The sequence below is a fragment of the Capsicum annuum genome, chromosome 11 (assembly GCF_002878395.1).
Source record: "Capsicum annuum cultivar UCD-10X-F1 chromosome 11, UCD10Xv1.1, whole genome shotgun sequence".
In the NCBI taxonomy this organism is placed as follows: Eukaryota; Viridiplantae; Streptophyta; class Magnoliopsida; order Solanales; family Solanaceae; genus Capsicum; species Capsicum annuum.
Window position 1 is genome coordinate 233,583,418 of NC_061121.1, and position 12,548 is coordinate 233,595,965.

The 12,548-nt window shown below is 35.0% G+C and overlaps 1 protein-coding gene across 1 annotated transcript; it reads left to right on the forward strand.

Annotated features, from left to right (window-relative positions):
- Positions 1–657: 657 nt before the first annotated feature.
- Positions 658–10,513, forward strand: LOC107848027 (protein-tyrosine sulfotransferase). Its single transcript, XM_016692681.2, has 13 exons — positions 658–935; positions 2,280–2,367; positions 3,744–3,921; positions 4,049–4,120; positions 4,783–5,068; positions 5,844–5,984; positions 7,852–7,956; positions 8,064–8,211; positions 8,648–8,697; positions 8,813–8,881; positions 8,977–9,096; positions 9,278–9,412; positions 10,170–10,513. Exons 2-13 carry the CDS (start codon positions 2,310–2,312, stop codon positions 10,311–10,313), a joined length of 1,506 nt encoding a protein of 501 aa, XP_016548167.1. The 5' UTR covers positions 658–935; positions 2,280–2,309; the 3' UTR covers positions 10,314–10,513.
- The last annotated feature ends 2,035 nt before the right edge of the window (positions 10,514–12,548 follow it).

The following is a 12,548-nucleotide window of genomic DNA, read 5'->3' on the forward strand; positions in this document are numbered from 1 at the left end:
AAGGGTCTTTGATTGAAAATAAGTTATTTTGAGATTAATTATAACGAAATGAGTTATCAATGTATTCTATTTCAATCAAATATAGAATAAACTCATTCTAAAATTAATCACGAGATTTATTATCTTTATTCTCTGTAACAAACGAACCCAAGGAAAAAAGAAAATAACTTCAGTTACTACTTCATTCGTTTCTAAATATTTGTCATTATTTTTATTTACACTTTTCTTAAGAAAAATAATTATATGCTAAATCAACTAAATTACCCTCATTTATTTCTTTTTATGCACTATATTTAATATATCTTCATATTTATAACTAAGAATAAAAGTAGAAAAACACAACTAATTATTCCTTATTTTTTCTAAAATAACAAATATTACTTCCTCAGTCTCAAATTATCCATCCCAAATTGAGACGACACGTTAATTAAGAAAATAATTAATAACATGCCTAATTTACCATAATACACCTATTATGGATTTTTTTTTTGTCTAATTTGAGACGAAGGAAGTATAAAATATTTATTTTTAATAAAACGAAGATAACCATACAATAAATTCATTCTAAAATTAATTTCGACATTAATTATCTGTTATCCTTCGTACCAAACGAATCAATAAATAAAAGAAAACATTTTCAGTTACTACTAAAACAATATACTAGTATAATAAATGCTTTATTCTTTTTTCTTTAATTTTCCATTAAACACAGAAACAAATAAATAAATTCATTCACACTAATCCATTACCGACCACACTATTCCAATTTTCCGGTGACCAAAAAAAATCTCCGGACACTTCTCCGATTGGAGAAGTTGCCGGCGATAGTAGAAAAGTGGACCCCGCCATTTTTGCATTTGCATAAAAGTGGAGGAAGTTTGTCTATAGTTTTTGTGTATATTTATGAACACGAGATCTCGATTTTCTATAAATAGGTTGGACCCTTTTTTTACATTAATTTTCATCTTTTTATGCATTTTTTTGTGGGTTTTTTAAAGGTAATTAAAACACACACACACAAAAAAAAAAAAAAAAAAAAAAGAGGGAAATTTATTTTTTCAAGATTTGAGCTGGTGTTTTTATAGCCGTGTGGGTGTTAAATTTTGATGATTTTTGAGGTTGAAAATGCTAAATTTTGAATTTTTGAGTTTTGGGTAGCTGTTAAATTTTTATAATTTTTGAGGTTAGAAATGCTAAATTTTGAGTTTTTGAGTGTTAGGTAGCTGTTGAATTTTGATAATTTTTGAGGTTAGAAATGCTAAACTTTGAATTTTTGAGTTTTGGGTAGGTGTTATATTCTGATAATTTTAAGGTTAGAAATGCTAAATTTTGATTTTTTGAGTTTTGGGTAGCCGTTAAATTTTGGTGATTTTAAGGTTAGAAATGCTAAATTTTGAATTTTTGAGTTGTGTGTATATTAGATTTTGATAATCTTTGAGGTTAGAAATGCTAAAGTTTGAATTTTTGAGTTTTGGGTAGCTGTTAAATTTTGATAATTTTAAGGTTAGAAATGCTAAAGTTTGAATTTTTGAGTTTTGGGTAGCTGTTAAATATTTTTGAGGTTAGAAATGCTAAATTTTGAATTTTTAAGTTTTGGGTTGGTGTTTTCATAGCTGGGTAGGTGTTAAATTTTAATTTTAAGGTTAGAAATGCTAAAATGTGAATGTTTTCTTGGATTCTTGATTAATTTTGAGTGTGTGTATGCCCTTTGAATTCAGCCAGCTGAGTTTTACTGGTGTTTTCATAGGTGAATGGGCAGTAAATTGTGATAATTTTAAGGTAGCAAATGCTAAATTTAAATGATTACTTTGATTTTTGAATGATTCCAGTGTGTGTGTGTGTATTTATATTCATATTTATATATATGTGTGTGTGTGTGTGTGTGTATGCCTTTCGAGTTCAGCTAGCTGAATGTTAAAGAACACGTCTGCCTTCCTTTTATCTTTGATTTTGTACGGGAGTGGATGTTAAAATTTTGACTATGCTCGTTTATCATGGCTAAAAGTGATGAAGTTTGAGTCTTTTACTTTGATTCTTGAATAATTCTGAGTGTGTGTGTATGTGCATTTTGAATTCAACTAGCTGGATTTAAAGAACTCGCCCGCCCTCCTTTTATTGTGGATTTTTATTGGGTGAATGTTAAAATTTTGGACTAATGCTCGTGTATCATTGTTAAAAGTGATGAAGCTTGAATCTTTTGGTTTGATTCCTGAATACTACGAGTGTATACACTTCATTGGAGGTTTCTGATTGTAAAAGTTTTTTTTGGGTCGTTTCAGTTTGACTTCTGGTATAGATTGGAGGTGGGAATGAGGCAGAAAGGTCATATATTTGATGTTTTTGTGATTTTGGTAGTTCTGTTTTCAGGTATGTCTCTTATTGATTGACTACTTTTTGCACTTAATGTTGTGATTTTGGTTATATGTCCTGAAGAAATGTATGGTTTCTTACTATCTACTTGTTTAATACTATACCTCTTCGTTTATTTCTAGTACTAGTAGTATAGCATGGGCGTTGTACTTCTGGCTAGTACATTCATCTCTTGATTTCCTTTTCGCTTCTTGGGTTCGGGAGAACACTAAAGCTTGTTAAAACAAGCCGATTGAGTCTTTGAACTTTATTTTTAGAAAAGTTCAGCAGCAAAAACAAGTTCTCCCTTGAAGCAATTTGCATAAAGTTAGCACACCTCGTGACCATCGTTAAGTAGACACTTCATCCTGTGACTATCGTATCACCAAAATCGAATATTCTCGTTTTCGTTGCACCTCCACTTCGTTAGATTGAAAGAAAAACTCTTCATACACACCCGTCCTTCTTATGTCAACCTCCTCCTCAATTATAGTCTTCAAGTCACAATGCTTGTTACCTGGTTATCCTGCTAATTGTACCATTCCAGGTCATCAACGCTCTTTCTGATACAGGCTATGTCATACATGTACTCCTCCCGTTGCTGAACAACTAATCATAAAGATATGGTGATTATGCAGTTCTTCAAACCATCATTCGCCTTCCCTATGAATATTACCAAACAACAGAATCCGAATCACAACTCACTCAATTTGTCTTCGAATCATATCTGCGGTCTAAGTCTAAATCAATCGAATCAATTTGGCCTACCTCTTCTTTCTCGATACAACCTCCTACTCCATACCGCACGATGACATCCCAAATGTTTGACATCGGAATCCGAGAGTGTGTCCTCACCATCGGTGAGAGAATGGAATGAGGAGATTTAAAGAGTTAGGTTGAACCAGGAACGCACGATAAAGAATCAAAGAGTAGAATTTTCCTAAATATCCTATATCCTCTCGAATATAAGTATAGGAGTCTCCACACCGATCCCCAAGACTCTTCTAGACATTGCTTTTGTATTCATGAGACTAGTGAACCATGCTCCAATACCAAATTTTTCTTCTGATCAAAAGTTGGATGTTTCATCCTATTGATGTTTTAAATGCTGTCATGATGAGGATATAAAACAAAATATCTGTGCGTGTATTTTTTGTTTGTGAAGTTTTGCATGATGCATATGAAGTTCATAGAGATTTGCTCATAAGCATGTCATGGAGCTCACTTTAGGGCAAAAGGGATTTCTTTTTGTTCGTGAAGTTTTGCATGATGCATTATGCATACAATTCATATGAATTTGATAGAGATTTGCTCGTAAGCATGTCATGGAGCTCACTTTAGGGCAATGGGGATTTATATTTATCTGGAAATTGATAATGTTATTTGGTGCCCAGTTTCTACCATAACAAACGCAACTGAGAGCAAAGATGGTTTCAATCAGTGCGAACACATTGTCAAGCAGTGGGCATCGTCTTCACTTGATTTGGAAGTAAAAAATGACAAACATGTCTTGCAGAACTTGCTCTTTTTTCTTCATGTCCCCAGGACTGGAGGGCGAACATATTTTCATTGGTAAAAATGGTTTCCCTCGATAAATTCCTTTCCCTTTGACTGATAGAAGGAAAAGAACTGTTTCTATGAATTATTTCATAATATAACATGCATATTAGCTAATGGTTATATTGTCGTGTTTGTGCAGTTTTCTTAAAAAGCTTTATGCCAGTTCTTTGGAGTGTCCGCGTTCATATGATAAGTTAAGGATTGATCCAAGGTGATAGATTTCTTCATTCTTCATGTATTAAGTCGTTTGGCAAATATTGAACATTACTATTTTCAAAGTTGTTAGATTTTCTGTTAGAAGCTATAAGAAGGCCTTTTCCTGGAAATTAATGTCTAGTAGTGATGGAGCATCACCAAAGCAAACTTATTACTTCATTTGAAATGAAAAATTACATAAGACATTCCAGTGGAGCCTCTGAGAGTTAAAACTGATGTTGCTGTCTTAGAAAAAGTAAACACTGATGATGATAGGGCCACTTCTATCCATTTGATTATTTGTTGTACTCCTGTTTGTGTCTTTTGGAAGTTAGAGTTATAGTGGGTTCATTAAAGGAATCAAAGTATTTAGTTTTATCGAGAAGAAATAAATGGATTGACAAACTTAAGTACAGATTTTATAAGATCTGGTTGTTTCTTGTTTGAAAGCATCCAAGGTCGAAGCTATTATCAATCAGTTTAAAGTGTGCAGGAGCACTAAATCGCTCTGCTTGTGCTTCAGCCAGTCTTCCTATGGTAATATAATACAGAAACAATTCTGATTAGTACAATTTGTTCTATCTATTTTCTGCTTCCTCTTTGCCCTTTACCTTTTTCCATTCCAGGAAATTTATTAACGGTTTCTCTCAATTTTACTTCGTTTCTTTGCTGGTGCAGAAAACCAAAATGCAGGTTGTTGGTTACTCATGACGACTACAGCATGATGTCCAAACTTCCGAAGGATGAAACTTCTGTGGTGACAATCCTTAGGAATCCAGTTGACCGTGTTTTTAGCGCCTACGAGTTTTCTGTGGAGGTAGCAGCCAGGTTCTTGGTGCACCCTAACTTAACATCTGCCACCAAAATGTCTGGACGGGTGCGTTCAAAAAATACAGTTAGCACTCTAGATATCTGGCCATGGAAGTATTTGGTCCCTTGGATGAGAGAAGATCTATTTGCTCGAGTATGTCTTCGTAACAGCATTTGTCAATTCATCATCTTGTCCAGTGAGCTTTACTATCTAAGTTTGCTTAACAAATTATAGCATATATATCTAAAAGCCTTATTCAACTAAATATATCAATCTGAAAAGCATAATTGCCTTATCTAGTTTCCCTTCCTCTTCCTCCAAATGTATTTAGATTCTTTTTTTGATAACCATGATATCTGGGCCAGCTTCCACTCACCTCGACTAATTCCACGGGATACCTGCCACCTCCCACCAGCAACAGGTATCATCAGGTAACTCTATCCACCAAGGTTAAGACAGATGGGAAGAAATCGCCTAGTGTTTTTTGTCTTAGCTGGGATTTGAACCTAAGACTTCATGGTTCTCACCCACTTCATTGACCGCTAGGCCACAACCTTGAGTGCCCAAATATATTCAGATTCTGTCAATGCCAATATGCTTATCAGATGGTTCTTTACTAGCCCACATTGTTGAATGGGTTCCTCTACTGATCATTCACTGCTCCCTTGCCATCGGACGATGAAAGTATCATTGTTTTTTTTTTTGAGCATGTTCCACAGTGTCATCGGTACTTTGTATCATTCATTCTTGAGGCAGTGATAGTCACGGATGTCCAGTTTGTCAGACACTTCATCACACTTTGCCCCTCTGTTTCATTCAGATGCTTCTTAGTCGAAACCAGTAGATGCTACTTAGTTGCATTTTTCTGTTACATTATGAATTTGTCTTGCAATATTCATTAATATGTTGCATATCCTCTGAACTGCAGAGGGATGCAAGAAAACAACATGGTCATTCTGTTGTTACAAGCACTAATCCATATGACACGAAAGAGATGGTGATGCCTCTACATGAGTATATCAACAACCCTATTGCTCAGGACATCATTCACAACGGAGCCACATTTCAGGTGTTTCTTGATTTTATATTTACAATTTGAAACCTTTCACCTTCTTTTTCTTTTTCTGCTTTCTATTGTTTGGAGTTCTACAAAAGCTTAAATTAGAGATCCAACTCGGAACTTATGGGGGAAGGTTGTGAACGACATGCTTATGTTGATCTTTTACTAATAAATAACAGGTTGTTCTTCTGCTTGATTGGTTAATTGTTGTTTAATTGGTTACTGGAACTGTGGTTGGGCCTTTTTTGTTTCTTTGTTTCAGAAGAGATTGGCAAACTGAAATGGAATTTCAAATCGATATCATCTTTGAATCTCTTGACCCTAGACCAGTCTCAGATAGACAGATATTGCCTTGCGGGCTAAATGCTGTATCATGAGGCATATATTTTTCTGTTCACATTGGGAATAGTTTGTGACTGATTGTTTGCAGAGGCTGAGCCAGGTTTTGAAGCTTATGGGTTCATTCTGATCTTTTTAAGTTACAGGGTTCTAAATTAATAATCTATACATAGTCAATGTATTTTAAAGATAAATACGAGGTCTGAGGCAAAGCTATTAGGTTCGTCCGAGCCTGTAGACTACACTCTAGGGAGCTGTCCTCCATATCTTCATCTAACTGGCCTCCTTTCCATCTGTCTTACCTTTTTTCATCTAAACACAAGGGAGCTGTACTCCATATCTTCATCTAACTGGCCTCCTTCCTATCCATCCTCCAACTCAAATAGCATTTGCTACTGCCAGACGGCCACATTTTTAAGCTTTTCAACAACTGTGGCATTTGTGTCACTTCCTTCAAGGTTAACGTCCACATCATCAGATTGAGCTAAAACTATCTTCTGTTATAAGCAAACGTATACTATTCCTGCTTCCGAAAAGAGTGTGTGCTGTTGCTTCACGACTTACCAGTGGCCGATGTTAAGAGATGCCTCTCCCATCCCTTTCAAAGAATAAAATGAGTTAAATGAGCTTTTCTTCAACTGGCTTTACCTGCTTGCTTTGATATTTCTCTAGTTTCCATCGCTTTAACAATAATAAAAGGAGAGTGTCACCTCCACTTCATGCTTCATTTAGTTATAGTTGATAAATTAGTTTATATGTACCCAAATCCATGCGAGGGGTTAATTATGTATGTACTCGTTTTAAGAAGTATGATAGATTAAGGGTGCTTGTGGCTTGTGTATATTATGTATATAATGTCTAGTTTTCAGAAGTCATGTAAATTCGAGTGCTTGTGACATGTCAAGTTGTTTGATGATGTTTACGATTAGATAACCATGTACAACTTTATGTAGGTTCTGCATAATTTGTTTTTGTGCCCACATTAATAATTGTCTTTGCGCACAATGTCACAAATATATCACAATAACCATGAAGCATAGGATCAAAAAGAAGAAAGAAAAGAAAGTCCAGGATCAGTTTACCCCAACCTGGCATACAAAGTAGGTTAATACTAGTAAAATTTACTGAGATCAGATAATCTAGTACAACAACAAACCCAGTGTATTCCCACATAGTGGGGTCTGGGGAGGGTAAAATATACGCAGTCCATACCACTACCGCCAAAGAAGTAGAGAGGCTGTTTCCGATAGAACCCCGGCTCAAGATGATCAGATAATCTAGTAACCCGGGATAAAGAAGTAGCAATTTAGTTGATTGTACTGCTATGATACAACATTTCGTGTGTCTGACAAGTGAGAAAGCAACATCATAGTTAAAGCGTAGTCGTTGAATTCTCAAGGATGGGAAGAAAAGGAACACCTGATTCTTTCTTTCTCACAAGTCACAACCCCTCCCACCTCACTGGGGCTCCCTTCTCTCAAACCAAAAGAAATGCTCTTGAAGTTGTTTCATCTTCCTGATAGTGTCTAATTTATAGGTCGCAGGACTTACAAACAACTCTTATCTGACAGAGGCACATGACGTTCGTCACTGTGTACTGAAGTATCAGTCTCTTGGAGATTATGTGCTTGAGGTTGCAAAGGTAATCAAGCCATGCTAAATTAAGTTTTGACTCTATTTAATATACTCTGCTACATCTGCTTCTTGATGATGGTCGGAATTATGGTAGATAATTTTAAATTTTTGCAGAAGAGGTTGGACAATATGCTGTATGTTGGACTCACAGATAACCACAAAGAATCAGCCACCATGTTTGCAAATGTAGTCGGTACTCAGGCAATTTCACAGTTCACTGGATCAGGATCACATGGTGATCATCCTGCTAAGAACAACTCTGGTCAGTTTAGAAGCTTTATAATTTAACTGATTTGATGCCTCAGCTAGAAATATTACCTTTTTTCTTCTAACGGCAGCATATAATAATAGTCAATGGATGAGTATCAATTTGAACAAACCAAACAGTGACTCTTCTATACACTTCTTTGCTATATTTGGTTCTTCTTGATGGGGCGGGGTATTGAACCTGTCACTGAAGCTTCCACCTTACGAGAGGCCTATTTTGGTGGTCCCACTTTTTAGGAAATAATTGTTTCTTCATCAAAAATCCAGAATTGGTCAGAATTAGAAATTGGGTTTTAGAAATGTTACGAAAGTTGAGTTTATAGAAATGTTTCAACAATAACACAGTTTCTGCTAGAATTTAATGCTGTTCAAGCTGAAGTGTACGATACGTAGTTCTAGTTTTGACGGTTACATCATCTGGTTTTGTACAGAACAGAGCTCGTCGTTGCTAGAATCTGATTTTGATACGACTTATCACCAGGTAAGCTCTTTCTCTCTCTTGATATGTGTTCATAAATCGCCCTATTGGCGTTGAGTGCCTATGTGAATATCAAATTAAGCCGTGAACATAATCCTTCATTTTGCTCAAACTTCAGAGCAACAGCTCATACCAAAAGCCCAATCAAATCTCATCAGATGAACGAGGTGAAGCAGCAAAAGAAAATGTAAGCCCATTGCTATGAAGTCCAAACGATGTGTTTCTGTTCTAACGGCAACGTATGAGCACTTCCAAACTGTAACTTTTCTGCCACCATAACAGATGACTGCAGGAAAACTCATGGATGCATATGAAAGCTGCATTTTGAACTTAAGGAAGAGCCAGTCTGAAAGACGTGTAAATTCTCTAAAGAAAATATATCCAGCAAATTTCACGAAGGAGGTATTGTAGCCAAACAGCGTTCTGTTTTTCAATCTCCTGCAATTTTCATTTTCCTTGACAAGCATTGGTGAACTTTAAAGTATGAATCAAAGTATATTGTATTCGCCTACACAGTCCTACATTTTGGTTTCAAATTTGTCAAGGATTCAATCCTCTTATCATCATAGTTTCAATTTGATAGGGACGTCGTCAGGTGTCTGAAGCCCTTCTTCAGGAGATCTCATTGTTAAACCACCTCGATGTGGAGCTTTATAAATATGCCCAGACGATATTTGCAAATCAACACAAACGCATGTTACAAAGCAAGGTTGTAACGGTAAGTGCCCATGTTATCCAGTTAGGTTTTAGTTTTACTATAGCCCATTGCCCTTGATTCTGAATGGGATAAATAAATAACTAAGGAAGACCACGAACTTTTGCTTATAAGTAATAATAATCATGTGCATGTTATGATCACATTCTGGTTACAATTGTTTTGGAAGTCACTCTCTGCTTAATGGTTCATTTCTTTTATCCTCCAGCCAGTTCTTCCCTGTTATTTTAGGAGTCTATTGTTGTGTGTCACTCGGAGTTCATTGCATAAGCTTTACAATAGATAATACATTTAATCGGGGAGAATCATTATTCGTTCCTCCAATTGGCATGATCATTTCATATTAATTATGAATCTAGATAGAGAGGTATTTTATAACTTATCCATCAATGAACCCGTTCCACGTTGCATTTTCAAGACTTGGACAGTTGAACTTTCCTTTTACTTGATGTTGTCCTCTTATCTCTCTCATTTCTTCAACATATCTTTCATCTTTGTATTGCCTGGGGTCTATCGGAAACAGCCTCTCTACTTCTTCGGAGGTGGTGGTATGGACTGTGTACATTTTACCCTCCCCAGACCCCACTAGGTGGGAATACACTGGGTATGTTGTTGTTGTTGTTGTATCTTTCATCTTTGCATTAGCTACAAGCGTAGGTGCCTGTTAACGTCTCATCCTATCCTAAGTAATTGTTACATCAGACATGGTTGTTTTCAACTAGAGCATTCTGTTTGACAACCAGGTTGTGTTATTTTGCAGAACCAGCTGGACACTGTCTTCGACAATTCCTATCGTACATTTTCTTGGGAAGCCATTTCTGTTGCTGTTTCCGTGTTCTTTCTGGTTCTTTTTGCTGTTCTATTTGTAACTGCAAAAAGAAGAACATCAAAACTTAAGTTATGATATCACCAACATTACTGACCTATAAAAAGTTTAAAAAGAAATTGAATAGGAAGATTGAAAAGAAATAGCTCAGGTAGCATGTAAGATTTTGATTGTTCAAGCCTCATTAACTATACTCCCATGCAATTTTGTGGGTAAAAGCAAAAGCTTAATGTAAAATTTTATGCTTTTTATATCAGTTTCACTTCTCTTCTTTTGCATCTGGTTCTTTGTACTATATGTTCTTTCTAATTGTAAGTTGAGTCGAGGGTCTATCGGTAACACTCTCTCTACCTTACAAGGAGCATCTGGTTCTTTGTACTATATGTCTTTCTAATACTACGTTGAGCCGAGGGTCTATCGGAAACAATCAAGGTGCATCTGCTTCTTAGTACTATATGTTATTTTCTAATAGTAAGTTGAGTCGAGGGTCTATCTCGAGCGTCTATCGGAAACAGTTTCTCTACCTTTACAATGTGCATCTGGTGCTTAGTACTATATGTTTTTTCTAATAGTAAGTCGAGTCGAATGTCTATCGGAAACAGTCTCTCTAGTATAGTTCTTAGTACTATATGTTTTTTTTTTCTAATAGTAAGTTGAGCCGAGGGTCTATCGGATACAGTCTCTCTACCTTCACATGATGCATCTAGTTCTTAGTACTATATGTTTTTTTCTAATAGTAATAAGTTGAACCGAAGATCTATTGGAAACAATCTTTCTACCTTTACAAAGTGTGTCTTGTTCTTATTACTATATGTTTTTTCTAATAGTAAGGTGAGCTAGGGGTCTATCGGAAACAGTCTCTCTACTTTTACAAGGTGCATCTGGTTCTTAGCACTATATGTTTTTTCTACTAGTAAGTTGAGCGGAGAGTATCGGAAACAGTCTCTCTACCTGTAAAGGTGCATTTGGTAAATAGTACTATATGTTTTTTCTAATAGTATGTTGAACCGAGGATCTATCGGAAACAGTCTTTCTACCTTTATAAAGTGCATCTTGTTCTTATTACTATATGTTTTTTCTAATAGTAAGGTGAGCTAGGGGTTTATCAGAAACAGTCTCTCCACCTTTACAAGGTGTATCTGGTTCTTAGTACTATATGTTTTTCTAATAGTAAGTCGAGCTGAGGGTCTATCGAAAACAGTCTCTCTACCTTTACAAGGTGCATCTGGTTCTTAGTACTATATGCTTTTTCTAATAGTAAGTTGAGCCTGAGGGTCTATCGGAAATAACCTCTTTGTGCATTTGCTTCTTAACACTATATGTTTTTCCTAATAGTAAGTTGAGTCGAGGGTCTATCGGAAACAGTCTCTCTACCTTTATGAAGTGCATTTGGTTCTTAATGCTATATGTTTTTTCTAATAGTAAGTTGAGCTGAGGGTCTATCGAAAACAATTCTTTTTAAGGACATAGGCCTTGGATAAAGTCTGCGTACACTTCATCTCACGATTATTTTAAATATTATTTTAAATAAGTGTTGTACAAGGCAACATATATCTCGGAGAACTAATTGAGGTGTGTGCAAGTAGATTCGAACATCACGATTATTTAAAAAAAAAAGTGATGTACAAGGCAACAGATATCTCGTAGATTCAATTAAGGTCTGCCGTAGATTCAATTAAGGTCTGTGCAAGTAGATTCAGACATCACGATTATTCAAGAAAAAAGTGATGTACAAGTTGAATTTCAAAGTCCTTTTTCTTTTTCTTTTGCTTTTTTTTTTCTCTTTATGAGTGTAAAACCATATAATATGTCTTGGAATAAAAGAAAAGAGAATTATCTCATCCCTTAGCTTCTACTTCTCCTTTTTCCTTTTACTAAAATAAAGTAACTAAACTAATCATAACTCTCAATTGATAAAACCTAGGTCAAAATTTTTTGTATAATTTTATTTTTTTTAATTTCCAAAATATTTATTTTCAATCTCTTTATCATTAGCTCAATTCAACAACAACGTACCAAGTAAAAATTCAATCTAAATTTTTTGTATAAATATAATAAATTTTAGATCGATTTATTCATACATTTATATTCGACGCAAACATTTTTAGCATCTATCAAAGGATTTTTCGTGGTATTCTATAATACTTACATTTTCTAGATCGATAAACATCATGTATATGTGAAATTCTATTTCAATTACAATTATTTTCCAAAACTTATTCCAATAATAATGGTTAAAAAATACAAAAAAATAATAATTAAAAATCATTTCAACAAAAAAAAAAATGTCCAATCAGCTCACAGTAACATTAA